This window comes from Vespa mandarinia, chromosome 6 (genome assembly GCF_050613455.1).
Source record: "Vespa mandarinia isolate Hongniang chromosome 6, ASM5061345v1, whole genome shotgun sequence".
Classification (NCBI taxonomy): domain Eukaryota; kingdom Metazoa; phylum Arthropoda; class Insecta; order Hymenoptera; family Vespidae; genus Vespa; species Vespa mandarinia.
The window spans coordinates 8,138,776-8,157,162 of record NC_140815.1 but is presented as its reverse complement, the minus strand read 5'-3'; the positions used below and the strand labels follow the sequence as shown (position 1 = coordinate 8,157,162).

The following is an 18,387-nucleotide window of genomic DNA, read 5'->3' as shown; positions in this document are numbered from 1 at the left end:
TCAATATTCAATGGATAAAAGGAGGAAGCATTGAGAAACACCGATGGTTTACATTGATATTCGTTCAAATTATAACGGTGCGTTTTGTGTTTGCAAAGGAAACCTTTTCTCTTTCGTATGGACGCAAGTTCGATCGTATTTTATCGTATATGCTTGGTTAAACTCGACTGAACATACACACACACACACACACATACATGAAAATATATTATATGAATGATAAATAATAAATTGGTCGTACGTATGAATATTCTTTCGCGTATCAAGCATGCGAGCGATATTGTCTGATTAAAAAAAAAAAAAAAAAAAAAAAAAAGAGGAAAGAAGGTGAAAAAGAAGTGAAAAACAATATATATATATATATATATATATATATATATATATGTATATATAGAATAAAGAAAAAAGAAGAAAGATCTCTCAAATAATAAAATCGCAATAAAGGTATTTCATAAAATCGGTACGATTGGAGATTAATTCGAGAGCGATCGTTTCTTTTTTTTTGTCTCTTCTTTTCCTTCTTTTTTTTTTTTTTTTTCTTTCCTTTTATATTATATCACGCGATTGATATAAAAATGGATAGGAAGAAGAAGAAGAAAAAGAAGAGAAAAGAGGATTTGTCAAATAATAAAATTCTTTATTCATATATCTATCTACATAAATAATAAAATCGTAACGATTGGTCATTGATTCGTGAGAAATTTTCTTTTTCTTATATTTTTTTCTGAATACTTTTCTTTTTTATTCTCTCTCTCTCTCTCTCTCTCTCTCTCTCTCTTTCTCCCTCATTTTTTTCTCATATCATACCATCACGACGCTGAAGCACAGAATGAAAAAAAAAAAAAAGGAAAGATTTATCGAACAATAAAATTCCTTATGTGTGTTCCTATTTTTTTTATAATAAAATCGTACGATCGGGACTAATTTGATTTCTTTTTCTCTCTTTTTTTTTTTCTTTTTTTTTTTTTTAGCGTACCAGGAAGAGCGCATTTGAAAAAAATATTGTTGCAATTTTCTGTTTCTTTCTATTTTTTTTTTTTTTTTCCTTTTGGTATACACGAGAACGAGAAAGAAAAACAAGAAACAACAAGAGAAACAAAAAAGAAAGAAAGAACGGTGAAAGAGAGAAAGGAAGAATCGCCTGGTGATAGAAATTCGCGTCCCTTGAATTCGGAATCGCACGAATTTAATATCCCTTTCGCGTATACCGTACAACACATTTGTAAGCGATACGTTTCTCTCGTGTTCAAGGATTGTATTTAAATTGGATCGCCTAGCTCGTGGCTTATACACGAACGTAATCTCGAGATTAAGCAAAATAGATTTTGCAAATAAGATTTTACGTTTAAAGCTGTTGAATTCAACGTCAGCACGTGTTTCTCTCGTTGTTGCGCTTGGTTACACCGAATAATATCTATGAGTCTAAGATTATCTGTTTCTTTTTTTATTTATTTTCGTCTCTTTTTTTTTTTTCCTTTATCATCTCTCTCTCTTTCTCTCTTATCGTATCTTACATATAATTTTTCATAGAATTTTCTTTATAAAGAATGCAATTTTTTTTTTCCACATTTATTTTCTTCCTCTTTTCGAACAAACGAACGAACGAACAAATTTATATAAACGATTGAGGAGAGATAAAGAAAAAGATAGAAGTACCGCGTAAAGAAATACCTACTTATTTCTGATATATAATACGGATCGAGGCCCACCCTCTTCCCATCCCCGACCCACTCTATTTACATAACGAGCGCACCAAAGATAAGGCTAAATCGTTGGAAAACTTTGCACAAACGTGAGATACTTTACTTTCCACCGAGTTATCAGAACAAACGTGAGAGTTATGAAACGAGTGAAAGCAGCTTCCGTTTTACTAAGGTATACATTCTCTCTCTCTCTCTCTTTGTCTCTGTCTTTCTCTTTTTGGTCATTTCTGAGGTACTATGTTCTATGAAAACGAGAGCGTAATGTTTAACCTCTCGGGAATTTGCATTATACTCTCGTTGGATAGTGATTTATAATTCTGTTTACGAATAACATATATATATATATATATATGTGTATATATAATGAATCAAAAGTAATAATAATCAACAACTCGATGTCTTTGCGTATTACATGTAAAGATTTTTTGTTCAGAAATAAAAAACAAAAATCAAAAAGAAAAAAAAAAGGAACAGAAAAAGAATGAAGGAATAAACACGAAGGAAGTAAAAAAAAAAAAAAAAAGAAAAAGGGAAAATAGAGCGAACGTCCGATATTTTATATTTCTTCTATCGTTCTTTTTTTTCCTTTCTCTTCTTTTTTTTTCTTTTCCGCGGAGAATTTCGTTTGATAAATAAATAAATAAATAAATAAATAAATAAATAAATAAATAAATAAATAAATAAATAAATAAATAAATAAATAAAAAAAAAAATATATATATATATCTCAAAGAAACACAATAATAATAACATTTCAATCTTCGCCACGAGAAAGAAGTTTATTTTTGAAGAGAGACTTGAGGAAGAAGGTTAGTATATGGAAAAAAAAAAGACAGAGAGAGAGAAAGAGAGAGAGAGAGAGAGAGAGAGAGAGAAAGAGAGGGAGGAAAAAACGAAAAGAAAAAAAATAAAGTAGAAAGGGTAAGCACGCGAAAGGAAAAAGGTTAGCCTAGAGATATCGTATATCTCGACGATAGAAAAAGATAGTCAGAAAAAAGATAGTCGATAGACAGAGAGAGACAGAGAAAGACAGAGAGAGAGAGAGAGAGAGATAGAGAGAGAGAGAGACGATTGATAGAGAATCGGGGAAATGTTCGAGTATGGAAATTCGATTAACACAGTGTAAACTTGATCTAATTCTCGATGCGTCCGAATGATTCTGCCGTGTGATACATGCCTATCGAGTACTCGCACGTACGGGCTTGTTCGAGCTCTTCCATAGAGGGTTAGAGAGAGAGAGAGAGAGAGAGAAAGAGAGAGAGAGAGAGAGATAGAGATAGAAATATAGAGATAGAGAGAGAGGAAGAGAGAGAGAGAGAGAGAGAGAGAGAGAGAGTATAGTAGTAGAAAAAGGTTATAAAGAATTCACGAGGGTTGGCTAGGAAGCGAGGAAAGCGCTATTCTATGCTATTCGTCGTAGCTTAAGTCCAGTACGACGGACGTACTGATACTTAGAGAAAAAGATAGATAGATAGATAGATAGACAGACGAATAGACGAACGAATATAGAGATATAGATATAGTAGATATAGATGATAGAAATAGAAAAAGAAATGGAATGAGATAAAATAGGTAAAGTAGACGTGACTTGCATTCGATTCGTGCGTGAGATACGTGATTATTGACGTAGTGAGAGATATGTAGATATATATACATATATATACGTGGGAATGTTGTCCTGATGTTTCTGAACGAAACAAAACGATCTTGAAAGAGAGAGAGAGAAAGAGAGAGAGAAGGACAGAGATAAATAGAGAGAGAGAGAGAGAGAGAGCGACAGAGATAAATAGAGAGAGAGAGAGAGAGAGAGAGAGAGAGAGAGAGAGAGAGAGAGAGAGAGAGACATCCTATGGCCTCGTGCAAACGTCATCGTAGTCAGTTTACGATCTTGAAAAGTGTATAACGCGATCCTTCTTCAGTCGAAAGAACGATCACAAGACCGACGGATCTGCTCTTGACCGTTTTCATCCTCTACTATCATGAAATCGTAATTATTCTGATTCGAATTTACAATAATCATAAACACGATCGTATCGTTGTTAGATTCTTCTTCTCTTTTTTTTTTGCTTTGTTTTTTTTCTCTCTCTCTTTCTTTCTTTCTTTCTATCTTTCCGTGAAGCATTTCGATCATCTTCCGAAGAAGATTGCAAGGCTGAATTTCAGAGTCCATATATCATCGATTCGACTTATCGATTCGCATACTCGAGTTCGTTTAATTATCGAATATAGTCAAAGTCAATAATTAATTAATTAATCGATTGAATTCAATAATAATGAATTAATCGATTAATATTCGAGGATCAAACTAACGATAAATTAATTTCAAATAATAATGTGTGTCGTGTTGATCAAATCGTAGATTTAATTGTAGATTTAATCGTAGATCGAAACATTCTAGAAATTTGCTTTTTTTTTTTCGATGAAAAACTTTTTTAACGAGTACAATATCGATGAGATAATTTTTAATTTTGATAGAACGAGAATGAAAATGGAAGTTACCAAAGGGAAGGTGCAATTAAGGACGAGAACTTCGAAAGCAGATGCCACTTACGCTTGGGCATCGTCTATCACGAAGCGATCGTCATTAAGATATCATATTTCTAAGACGTTCTTCAAATACGTCAGCCTTTATTGCGAACAATCCACATTGGTGGGTTACAAGTATTTGACCGAGCCAGGTAGAACGTGGATCGAAAGGTAATCATTAAAAATTGATTTATATAATTTAATTATATTATATTTAAAAAGATCTATATATATATATATATATATACTATGTTTTATTAAATCATTTATAATGTCGATCGAGTTCGTTGCGTCAAGTGTTATGAATTACATTAAGTAGTATGAATTGCAAGTAGTACGAATTGTAAGTAGTGCGAGTCAACGAACTATACGATCAGACATTTCCAAGTAGTACAAATGATTTGTTATTTTTATAACTTAAGATTTTAAACAGCACTTTATAATAAATGAAATATATGCGTGTATAACGAATACATGTAAAATTTTGAAGGAACGTATTAACAATTTTTTTTTTTTTTTGTCAATATTAGTATAAGTTCAATCAGACGTTCAAGTGGTACAAATGAATAATGTGCATCTATGACATTTAAATGATACAAGTCATTCATTTCGTACGAAGTCACAAATTTAAGCAGTACACATCGATCACTCGAGAATTAATGGAATAACAATAACGAATGATATGTTAAGATTTAAATAAGATTAACAATTTCTTATTAGAATGATTTTTAAAACTTAATAGAACGATCCTGCATTGAGACATTTAAGTGATACAAATGAATTACTTAAAGTGGTACTTGTACGATGTCGGACATTTGTAAGTGGTACAAGTCGATCATTCGACAAATAGAATAACAATAATAATATGTTTAAGGATTTCGAGGAATTAATAATATTTTAATTAATTTGTTGCATGTTTTTTCTTTTTTTTTCTTTTTAAAGGATCATATGGATCGCAGTGCACGTGTCGACTATATGCATATTGGTGTATTTCGTTATCGATGCCTATACCGCGTTCACAACATTGCCGATGGTAACGTCAGTCGAGTCGGATCATTATCCCACCAATGAGATCACGTTTCCAGGTAAACGTTCGAGACTCTGATTATAATCAAAATTATACAATCCTTGGCATTATAATTAACACGTACTGGAACCACATATCTATTTACATATGTATATATCAATGGAAACGTAATATTGAAATATAATCTACATCGTTTCTCGATCGATTCGTTTTATTCATTTACATACATACATATACATATGTACATACATACATACATACATACGTACATAAATACATACATACATACGAGGGACATACGAATTATGGTGCAAAGGTTATTCAGAAAGAGATTTAGAATGATCTAAGCGTATCTAAGCGAATAATATTCTCCCTTATCATTTTCAGCCATAGCTATCTGCAGTATCAACAGGATAAGTCGGCAATCTGCCGTGAAAATGGCTACGAAAGTGTGAGAGATATTTTCATTGTGTTAAATAAACACAAAATGATGATGGTTATGCAAGGGATGCGAGGGTGGGATGGGTTGGAGTTGGGAGATAGGGGTGGGCGGATGGTCAGTTGGGTGCTGGTCTGTGGTAAAACGAGAGACGATCGACTACGCAAAATAGAGAGTATCGAATCGAGAGGGACGTGAGGTGGGACGAATAGATAGAGTGTCGGAAGGTGGGGAAAAAGGGTGGGTGGATAAAAGCACCCCACCAAATTGCAGTGCATGGCCGGTTTCAATCGGGTTTACGCATTGACGTTGCACCGACGAGTCTGTTTAGTGAACATTATTCCGAACGCATTTTATCCGGCGCGTTAACGCGTCCGTCTGTCCGTCCATCCGTCCGTTCGTCCGTTTGACCCGTTTCCGACCGATTTCGCGAATTGCAAATACGACCGTCCAAAGAGAGAAAATCGGTCGTGCGAATTACTTTCAAATCATCACTATATAGATACAGAACGTTCGATGGCTATGGAAATATTTCAAATTGGATAGGAACGTGAGGGGGATGAGGAGGGAGAGGGTAGGATGATTTGGGAACAAGAGAAAGCGACGATGCGTTTTTAAGCGTTAGATATATCCTTTTCTTTCATTCTTTTATTTTTCTTCTTTTGTTTTGTTTTGTTTTGTTTTTTTTTCCTTTCCTTACTCTCTTAAAAAAATTCATCTCTTTCGAACGATAATACGACATCGAGAGTGTTCGTAGATTTTTATTTTTATTTTATTTCTACGTAAGATCATGGTGAGGTTTTAAATTTTGTATTCTTTTTTTCTTCTTTTTCCTTTTCTTTTTTTTTTTTTTTTTATCGGCGGGGAAAGAGAAGTGATTTATATTATACGAATTATTGGAGTATACGAAACGGTGGTTCAGAAAAATTAGAACAGTTCGATTAGTATAAAGAGACACTGAGAAAGATATATATATATATATATATATACATATCTAAGAATCTAAAGAATAAAAATTTCTAACGATGAGAGAAAATATTTCGAGACAAGTTCTAATATTTGTACGATCAATTCGATAGTATCTTCAAATTAGAAAGTGGAATAGTAGAAATTTGGTTCTAGAGATCGAGTTACGAATTGTCGAATTGAAACGACAATGTAGTTACTAAACTTTACGATTGTAAAGTTGCTTTGGTACGTCGTTGATCGAAGAAGACTATAGGTACTTTTGTACTTTACGTTTCTCTCTTTCTCTTCTTCCCTCTCTCTCTCTATCTCTCTCTCTCTCTATCTCTCTCTCTCTCTCTTTCCCTCTCTCTCCCTACCTCTCTTTCTATCTCTACTATTTCTCTTTCGTTGGGTTCTCTTCAACCCTTTGTTTGGATAGTATTTTACACTACTTGTTCTTTGTGAAGCGTCAAAGACGATAAAATGAAAGATCGAAGATCGAGGTAAAGAGATATTTCCGAGAGAAAAGTAGAAACTTTTGAACTTTTCACGTCAAATATGAAACTAAGTTTTATTCTCGAGGTATAATATATATATATATATATATTTATATATATAGAGGTGTATATATATATATATATATATATACACCTGAATATTATATCTCGTATATAATAAAAAATTACAAAATGAAAGAAAGAAAAGAAAAAATATAAAATTAGAAACTTCAACGATATCTTTCTTGGATGTAGTATATTAAGCGGTGGATCAAAAGTTTCTAGATGAATCAAAGGTCCCTAGGAAATTTTAAAAATCGATTACTCCATTACTTTTTCGTGATACTTTGGACTAATATCTTTTCTCCTTTCTTTCTACTTTCTTTTCCTTTCTTTTCCCTTTTTTCTTTTTTGTTTTTCTTTTTCCTTTCTTTTCTAAAATTTTTTTTTTTTTTTAACACAAACAATTTCCTAACTTCTGCCATACTCTCAGATAAATCTTGGAAAATAATAATCGATTCGTAAAAACGTTTAACAACGATGTTCGGAATCGAATCTTACGATGTTGATATTAAATACAATAATTAATGTATTTCTGAAGTATTATAATATTTATTTATATTAGTGGCCGATAAAAGATATAAAAATTTCTTGGATAATGTCGAGGAGATCAATGTAAATATAAGAAAAGAAAGTTTTCTTTAGAATGAACTCGTGCGATATGATACAAAGATCGTCTCATCTGTTCACGGATCGATGCTTCGTTTCCTACGTTCTTACGGGAAGAAGTATGTATATATATATATATATATATAGTACACACAAACACACACACACACATATATATATATATACATATATAGAGTTTTGCAATAATATTGCTTCGACCGCTACAACAAACTTATTAACCACCGACATGCGCAAGATATTGCAGCTATAAAGCTTACCGCATAAAGGTATAACAACGTGATACATAAATATATATATATATATATTAATATATATATATATGTATGTATGTGTGTATGTATATATGTATATACGTGAATGATAGAAGTATATAAACGGAAATGGGAGGTTATAAAGATAACGTATAAGTTACGTTTAAACGACGCAGTAATTTTGACGGATCATTAAAAACATATTACACACATTATGGATAGTAATTTTTCGTTAGACGATGGTCACACCATCAACCACCATTAACATCATTATATTAATTTATGATTCGAAGTATTAACAGGGAATGCACGGTACATATCGTTTCAGATAATACTGATCTGTTATTAACGATCTTTACGATATTATATATATATATATATATACATATTTTGAGGCAAGGATCAATGTATTACTTGCACAAATATATATTAAAATGACGGATTATTGGATTTTATTTTATTTTATTTTATTTTATATTTTTTTTATATCATGCTCAAATACTCAATTATCTCGATTACATTATTATAATGATAATAATAATCTCATTATTATTAATTAATTAATTAATGAATTAAATAATTAATTAATTAATAATAATTACCATTATTATCGATTATTTATTTTTGCGGGTGTATATATAAATAGATATTTATAATATATGATAATTCGATGTTGTATGGAAATTGATGAAGAATCTTCAAAATCTATGGTTATATTTAATGAAGCGTTAATATATATGAAAATCTTATGGTCTCTTCGATCCATCTGATATAAGAGGAATCCAGGTGCGTTACTTAGAACTTCTCTGAGCTCGAAATTCACGACGTTAATGGAATAGACATTTCGTGAATTACCGATTCAAAACTATTCTCCAAGTTACCTATAGAATTTCTCTCTGTCTCTCTTTCTCTCTCTCTCTCTCTCTTTCTCACTCTCTTTCTTTCTTTCTCTCTCCCTCTCTTTCTCTTTACTCCATATCTTTCCATTGGCCTTCATAGTGAATACCTTTTCGGTACTTTGTGCTTCCACATTATATGAAAACTTATCTTCATGCTCAGCGAGTTAGTATTTCAATGTTTCTCTTCGAGTTTTCACATCGTCGATTCTTCCGGAAAATTCTCCTTATCTCTATCTAATTCTATCTATCTCTTCTATTTCTTGAAGATTTGTCGATTAAATGACGCTTTGTATATAACGATAAATACATTTGTTAGAAAATACAATAAGTATGAAGTTTTACGCGTAAAACGTAATTTCTTGCGTGAATTGATGGATATATGGATATAAAGAAAGAAAGAAAGAAAAAGAAAAAGAAAAAAAAAAAAAAAAAAAGAAAAGAAAAGAAAAAAAAGGCGATTCTCGCAGTTAATCATTGTTTTGTATTTTGTATTTTTTCTTCTTCTTCTTTGTTTTTTTTTCTTTTTTTTTTTTTCTTTTTTTTTTTTTTTTTTTAATCTTACACCAATTATAGTTATAGATCGAACGTCACTGAATTGTCCACCGACGAAATATTAGAATTGATCGAGCAATTGGGAGACGCATATAATTCGATGCACAAGTTCGAAGTGACACGATACGACGAATTGAATAATCTTTTGTTGGATTTTTATCAGGGCGATTACGACATGGAAGCCATAATGAAAGAAGTGAGAATACGAAATTAGTAATTTCTTTTTCTATCGTTTCTTATTTATTTATTTTTCTTTTCTTTTCTTTTCTTTTTTTTCTTTCTATTCCTCGAAAAAAAATTGATCGATATCGATCCTATATCAATTTGTTTCAGTTGACACCACAGTGTACTCTTATGCTGAACAAATGTTTGTTCAATGGGAAAGAATATAATTGTACGGAACTTTTTTCGTTCGAAAAAACACAGGACGGATATTGTTGTACCTTTAATTATATAATAAAAGGCAATGCAAAGTGAGTTAAATCGATTAAATTATAAAATGATATTTCTATGAGAGTTCATTTTAAGAAATAAAATATAATTTTAAATGATCGTTTATCTAACGGATATTATTATTTCAGAATTAAATGAAAGTAAAAATATATCGATATCGTGAAATTCAATTTAATATCATTTACGTGGATTAACTCAATGATAAAATTTTTTTCTTCTTTATTTTTTCTTTTTTCTTTCTTTCTTTCTTTCTTTCTTTCTTTTACAGCAACGACGAGAAACCAATGAAAGTGAGAACTGTGAAGGATTTAGGAGTTGAACGTGGTCTTACGGTCGTGATGGAACCTTTCCTGGACGATTACTTTTACACTATTCTTCCCGTTATCGGATGGAAGGTAAAGGAGAGAAAGATGTAAAAAAAAGAAAGAAAGAAAGAAAGAAGGAAAGAGGGAAGTAGAGAAAGAGAGAAAAAAGAGAGAAAAGAGAGAGAGAGAGAGAGAGAGAGAGAGAGAGAGTAAGAGAGAGGATAATAGTACTCCTGAGATCATTTAAAACAATCAGAAATTCATTTTTAATTGGACATTTTCACCATTTCTTAATTGCAATACGTAATTTTTTTTTACCAGTAACAAAAAATAAAGTACAAACACTTAATATTCATTTCAATGGACGATTCACAAAATGAGATTTATCAAGAGAAAATTATATGATCTAACGTGTGAATCTTGTAATGTCCGTTTTAGGAGGTAATTAAAAAAGAAAAAAAAAAGAAAATAAATAAATAAATATTTAACGCTATCTCGTCCTTAACGATATTTTCTTTTCGTCTTTTTTTATTTTTTTTTTTTTTTCTTTTCTTTTCTATTTTTCTCTTTTCTTTTTATTAGAAAGACATTACAACAAAGCTTTCTCTCTATTTCATTTCTCATTTTGTATATTTTATTATACATTGAGAGATATCGAGGGAATAAAGAAACGATAAAGAATCTGTCGATAATTTAAAAGATTATTCAATGTGAAACATTATTGAGTTAAAAAAAGGGGACCGAACCGAGAACCGGACTGAATTAGATTAGACCAGTGGTAAGCATTCGTTCGCACCTTTCATTTTTCTCATCAACGAGACGACCATTAACTACTCAACATCTGTGCTTCATTCAACGGAAAGTACTATAAACGACACGAGGCACGACGATAAAAAGCTCACAAAAGTCATTAGCGAACGCAGAGTATAATCCCTTCTCCAAGTAATCCACGTCCGCAGTGGTTGTTACCTACGTCCGAAATGTTTTTTACACGTTCCACCATTGTAAATGGACATTGTCGTGTCGTTCTCACTCTCTCTCTCTCTCTCTCTCTCTCTCTCTTTCTCTTTTGCTTTCTATCTTTCTTTTTCATACTCTCGCTCACGTAAACGGTTTCCTGCGTGACATGCTTTCGGCGCAAGTTACATGTCCATCCTCCATAATGACAGTTCTCTCTCTGTTTCTCTCTCTCTCTCTCTCTCTCTCTCTCTTTTTGTCTCTCTCTTTTTGTCTCTCAAACTGAGAGAAAAGAAAAGAATTTTCTCTGAGTAAAATTTACCGAAATATTCTCCGAAATATTCACCAAAGTATTTCGACGTATTAAGTCTTCCATCTAACTATACTTTTAATAATACATTTGTCTTATTTTCTGTTTTTATTGACAGACAATAATGATAATAATGATAATAATAATAATAATAATAATAATAATAATAATAATAATGATAATGATGATGGTGATTATAATATTTATTATACGAGTTATTAATTTCTCATAAAGTTAAATTGAAAGTACCAAGAAAGTGTAAATACGAAAGAAAAAAAAAAAAAAAAAAAAGAAAAGTAAAGAAAAAAAGTAAAGTGGCAACAAATTACTATTATCATGTTTGCGTTGTCTGTTACGATTATCGCACGATTATTAAAAGAATAGAATATGATGAGTCACGTGGAAAACAGAAAAAAGAAAAAAGAAAAAAAGTAACACGATTACATTTTACGATTCAATTCTTCGAGGCACACGTGATATTAAAGAAAACGAAAACTCAAGTTGCACGGAATGTTTTTTTAATATAAAGAAAAAAAAAAAAAAAAACATAATGAAAAAAATACAAATCCAGTTCATTTCAATTATTTAACACAAAATATTACACAAAATTAATGACTTGGACTTTTCAAAATGATTTAAAATATATCTCAGCGTGTTAAGCAAACTCGTACTAAAAATTTTTCAACACACTTGATCAAAATTAATTAACGACAATGAAAGGAAAAAGCTTATATATTTCGTATTATATATCCCTGAAAAGTATTGTTCTTGAGTTGAGTTAAATTGACCAAAAAAAAAACAAAAAAAAAAAAAAGCAGGATAAAGAAAAATATAACAAAATCCATCGTGTTTAATTAACATTTATTAACACATTTATCTTACGTTAATTTGAATAATATCGTTAGGATAAATATCTAAATAAGTGACGCATGTATGCTCTTCCCCTTTCTATATGTATAGGTGACGTTGTTTAATCCGACCGATTATCCCGATAACATCAGCGGTGGTGTCACCGAGGTGCTCGTTTCCCCGTTATTGGAATCCTACTTGGAAATCGAGGCTGTATCCTTCTACAGCACCGGTCAAACCAAATCGTATCCAATTTCAAAACGGAAGTGCATATTCCCTAACGAGATTCGAACTAGTTATGGTGACTATAGTTATAGCGATTGCTTGGTCGATTGCAGGGAACAGCAAATATGGAAAATGTGCAAGTGCATTCCGTTTTATCTTCCAACACGTACAGGAGTTCACTCTAAACGTTAGTATATAAAATTTATTATTATTATTATTATTATTATTATTATTATTATTGTATATTTATTTAGTTTTTTTTATTTATTTATTTATTATTCTCAATGTTTCACATTAATATTACAAAAAAATTCATCATTATCACTCGAACGTGTAGATATATCTGTGCAACTTAGCTATGCACGCAATTGAATAGAATATAATGATCGATGATAAGAAAAAAAAAACAGAGAGAGAGAGAGAGAGAGAGAGGGAGAGGGAGAGTGAATAATAATAGGCAAATAGATAAAATGGATAATGTTAGACTATTAAGAATTTAGAATCTATAAGATTTTGCGATAATTAAAATCTTTTTTTTTCTCCAACGTCACCGTTCGAACAAATATTATGGCAGTAATAATAATAATAATAATAATAATAACAAATAAAAAAATAATTTTTCGATAAAGTAATAGACGACATTTTAGATTTTAATATTAGAGACGGTCAGCCCTTTAAATAATCATATTTTACCAGAGATATCTCACGATCATTCTGTCAAGCAAATTAAAATATACATGAAATAGATGCATGTTCATGCTCGTGCATGCATTAAGTGCATTCGTTAAAATCGGATTAGAGGCTCGTTCCTGGCCGATTATTTTTGCAAGAGAAATCGATATCGTTATATATATATATATATATACGTATATATATGTCTATATTATATATATATATATATATATATATATATATATATATATATATATATATATTAAAGAAATCAAAGAACAAAAATTAATAAATAAAATAATAATCTTAATATTCATAATAATAATAATAATAATAATAATAATAATAATAATAATAATAATAAAAATAAAAATAAAAATGCATTCGTCGTTTCGTATCGATCTCATAAAGTTCATACAATCGAATCGAAAGAACATCGATGTTCTTTCAAGACACGGATGGGAAATGGAGAGAGAGAAAGAGAGAGAGAGGTAGAGAACATCGCAAACTATTCGACAATATTTTCAATCGATGTCATTCGGTCAAAGAATCAAAGAAGTTATACCATTTTCATTTCCTTAGTTTTCTTCCTTTTTCAATCTAAAAAGAGAAAAACAAAAAACAAAAAAAAAAAAGAAAAAGTAAACAAAAATCAATTTTCTCCAATTTTTTGTCTTTCTCTTTTCAATCAATAACGATCAAATTAGAATACATACGAATTTTTTTCTTATCTATCGAAGGTATAAAAAAAAAAAAAAAAAGAAAAAAAAAACAAACAAGAAAAAGGTTCTTATTGAGAATAAAAACAAACAAACAAACAAACAATTGTAATCTCTCAAAATTCTCAAATTTTCTATTATCCTTTCTTCTATTCTTTTTTTCTTCTTTTTTTTTTTTTTTTCTTTTTTCAACGACATCAATTCGCACATTAAATTCTGCAATACGCTTTTTTATTACTCGATTTGATATTTCACCTAATTAGACATAATTAGATCCCTCGTTAATTTTCCTTCTTTTTTTTTTTTTTATTTATATATATTCTTCCATTGATAGAATTCCTTCTAAAGGAATAAAACTCATATTTTCTCTCTCTCTATCTCTTTCTCTCTCTCTCTCTCTCTCTCTCTCTCTCTCTATCTCTATCTCTATCTTTATCTATCTAGTTCTAGCAGTATCTTCTATTTCTCTCTTATCTCTGATGCAATCTGTAAAGAAACGTTGCTGAGGGTATTGCAGGCGTGTACGGTTCGCGTTCTCTCGAGCTTTGTAACGAGGCTTTACTGTGGCTAACTTAAAGCGTTTAAAGCCGATCGCACGAAACGGATTCAAGGGACGACGAAGGGATTAAACGATGACTGTAACTTGAACTGAGGGCGAAATACTCTCATCGGTCGAACATAAACTCCTTCCCACCTTACGTCGGTATCTTTCCTTCGACTTGCCTACTTCGACCTTTCTATATAGTTGTTACGATCCTTCGAAAGAGAGGAAAAAAAAAAAAAGAAAAAGGAAGAAATCTAAAGTCCCTATCACTCGCATTTATCCAATCTAATGTAATCTAATCTAATGTAATCTAATCTAATCTAATCTAATCTAATCTAATCTAATCTAATCTAATTTAATCTAATCGAATCGAAGGTTTCTCTATGTTTTACAATTTTTATCCTTCTCCTCATTTTTTCATTCATTATTTATTTATTTATTTATTTTTCCTTTTATAATTTACAAAATTAACAAAAGAATTTTGTTTTTCATTTAATATCTGGTAGGTGGTAATATACGTTTCTTTTTTTTCCTCTTTTTTTTTTTTTTTTTCTTTTTTTTTCTTTCATTATAACAGGTGGAAGAAGAGCTTGCACGTTGACAGACATGTCCTGTTTAAATCATTACAAATGTAAGTAACGTCGTTTACATCGAAACGATGTATTTTTATTTTATCATACGTTCTATCGTAACGATTTATTATCCTTTATTTTCAGCCGATTGGTTGACAGTATATCCTCACGAAGATGAGACATTCAATATCACGATGAACGATTATAAATCGTTACGTTGTAAACGTTGTTATCCGTCATGCGAAGACTTTATTTATATTATGCACAGTTCATTTTCCACAATGAAACCTGGATTTTACGAGACGCCATTCTTGTAAATATAATAAAACAGAAGGAATATTTCATTTAACAATTAATTATATCGTTAATGAAACATTTATTTCTTTTGATTCTTATTATATTTATATTATTTTTAGAAACAATCTCGATATCGTCGATCAAAGTATCATTCACGTATTCTTTTCTGATTATGGCTCGGTCAGATTGAAACAAGATATATCTTACACTTGGTACGAACTTTTGAGTAAGTTAAATTTTTCATCCCTTTTTTCGAGATCCTAAAAACTACAATATATATATATATATTTTTTTGTTTTTTTTCAATAGAAATATCGAAATATCTATGACTTATATGTTAAATCACAATCGTAATCATAGTCTCATACATATTATCAATTGATAATTCTTTTTTCTTTATTTTCTCTTTTCGATTTTATTTCGATTATATTTTTCAATTTGATATCGAAGATAATGATTGAATCAATTAATTTCTAATATTTTTTATAAGTATATGTGATGCAACATGTACATATTTTTTTGTCTTTCTTTTTTTCCTTTGATGAAAATTCGAACGTAGAAAAATTGTTCCTGTTTTTTGCGATCTTTTTTTTTTCATAAAACATGAATCCTATTAGTCTCAATTCGATATAAGACAAAAAAGTTATTATTGATACGAGAAATTTACGAGTTATCTAAATGACACGATGTATCGTTAAAATTTAATGACTTCTTAATTTTACAGGCGATATCGGTGGTATTTGTGGGGTCTTCATCGGATTCAGTCTCATAAGTGTCATCGAGTTAATATATTTCTTCATTCTTCTACTTTTCGATCTATACAAAAATTACGATCCAAATGGCGAGGAAATCGAAATAGAAATTCCACAAAAGGAGACAACAACTTATACGATATATTGGAACGAATTGGTGCCGAAAACAAGAATGATAGAAGATCCCTTACGTCATCGAAAAATCGAACGATACTAATTAATTATTAGTAATAATCTATTAGTAATAATTATCACGATGTATATTATATCGTCAGGAATATCAATGATGCCGAATGAATTTTTTTTTTCTTTTTCTTTTTATCATCGATAATTTTACAATTTTTTATTTGTTTTTGTTTCTTTTATTTTTTTTTAATCGCCCTCTCGAGCTATTGCAGGAACAACAATTTTTTGTGCTGTCTCTCTCTCTCTCTCTCTTTTTTTTTCTTTTTTTTTTATCTAGCAATTACATCATAAGCAGATACAAAGATATGAATATATGTGTCGATTTTTACGCAAAACGATCAACGATCGAAAGATCGATCAACGATAATTAGACATTTCTATCGAATAATAATGCAAAAAGAAAAGAAAAAAACAACATACATACAAACAAATATATATATATATATATATATATATATATATATATAAAAAGAAAAAACGATAGAGAAGAAGAGGAAACTTGTCTTTTGATAGGATATATATATATTTCTTTTTTTTTTTTTTTTTTTTTTTTTTTTTTTTTATAAAAGAAATAACACGCAGTAGAAAAATAAAGTAAGCCGTTGGATGGCAAATATTTTTAACGAGACAGATACTAAATGTCTCTTGCGGTTTGGTGAATGGTGGTGAGGAAAAAAGAAAAGAAAGAAAAAAAAGAAAGAAAAAAGAGTAAGAAAGAAAGAGAGAAAGAAGATAAAGACACAGACGGGGAGAAGGAAAGGAAACGAAAAGAAAAGAAAAGAAAAGAATGGAAAAGAAAGAGTAAGATGAGAAGATAGAGAAGATGGCAGAGCCGAACAAGCAGGCTACTAGTCGAAGAAAAATGTTGCCATCGTGAAAAAGAGAGAAAATGAGACAGACAGAGACAGAGATAGAAAAAGACAGATAGATAAAGAGACAGAGAGAGAGAGAGAGAGAGAGAGAGAGAGAGAGAGAGAGAGAGAGAGAGATAGAGAGAGAAAAGTCTTCTCAGCGCTATAATAATCTTCCGTTATGGTTTCAACGTCGTAATAACCGTATCGAACTTTCCTAGATAGATCGTTCACGATTATACGATATGTAGTTGTGTGCGATATTATCAGATTCACTGTAAAAGAATTCATTAATTAAACCGCATCGAGGCTCTACTATATACATATATATATATATATCTATATATATATATATATATATATATATATATATATATATATATCTTTCTCTTTCTTTCACAGGCATACATTCTACATTGGTTGACCGAGAAGCTTGATAAATCTAACACGCGACGACCCGTGACATTGATGCATTATTAATGCTAACGAGAAGAGCGTTGGAAAGACTTTGACATGAACAGGTCCTCCACCTACTCTCTCCTCCTCCTCCACCTCCACCACCACCACCACTATCACCTCTATTCTCCTCTTCCACCTTCACCCTTCTCTCTTTCATTTCTTTCTACTCGTTCCTTTTAACTCGTTCCTTTCTCTCGTTTCTACGATGCAAAGGTAAAAGACGAATGTAGGGAGAAAAAAAAAGTTAGATTAAATTAAAAAGAAAAAGAGAGAGAGAGAGAGAGGGAGAGAGAGATAAAGAAAAATAAATAAAGGCTTTCTCTTCTTTTGTAAAGCAACGTTTTTCTCATTCGTATCATCGCTAATTAACGATTGACGATATAGCGAATATCATCCTAATTAAGGGATTAATTTAATTTTGAATTTTCTTTTTCTTTTCTTTTTTTTTTTTTTCTTGTTTTCTTCGATAATCATTTTTACTTTTTCTTTTCTCATTTCTTTTTCTTTTTTTTTTTTTTCTTTTTTGTTCTTTCTTCGTTCGCTCATTTAATACGGATAAAATTTTTCCTGACGTATTCTTACAAAAGAAAAAAAAAAAAAAAAGAAAAAAAAAAGAAAAAAAAATCGATGATGCTCTTTCCTCTACGTAATCACGGGAGAAAAAAGAAATAAAAATAGTCGGAGAGCATTCGTTTCTTATAAAA

General features: G+C 30.4%; 1 protein-coding gene across 1 annotated transcript; it reads left to right on the top strand.

Moving 5' to 3' along the window:
- The first annotated feature begins 3,605 nt into the window (after positions 1-3,605).
- On the top strand, positions 3,606-18,127 carry LOC118449031 (sodium channel protein Nach). Its single transcript, XM_035883093.2, has 13 exons — positions 3,606-3,690; positions 4,179-4,400; positions 5,172-5,314; positions 5,644-5,707; positions 9,554-9,728; positions 9,866-10,005; positions 10,254-10,380; positions 12,518-12,818; positions 15,144-15,197; positions 15,283-15,451; positions 15,555-15,661; positions 16,160-16,414; positions 17,627-18,127. Exons 1-12 carry the CDS (start codon positions 3,683-3,685, stop codon positions 16,402-16,404), a joined length of 1,755 nt encoding a protein of 584 aa, XP_035738986.2. The 5' UTR covers positions 3,606-3,682; the 3' UTR covers positions 16,405-16,414; positions 17,627-18,127.
- Positions 18,128-18,387: the final 260 nt, after the last annotated feature.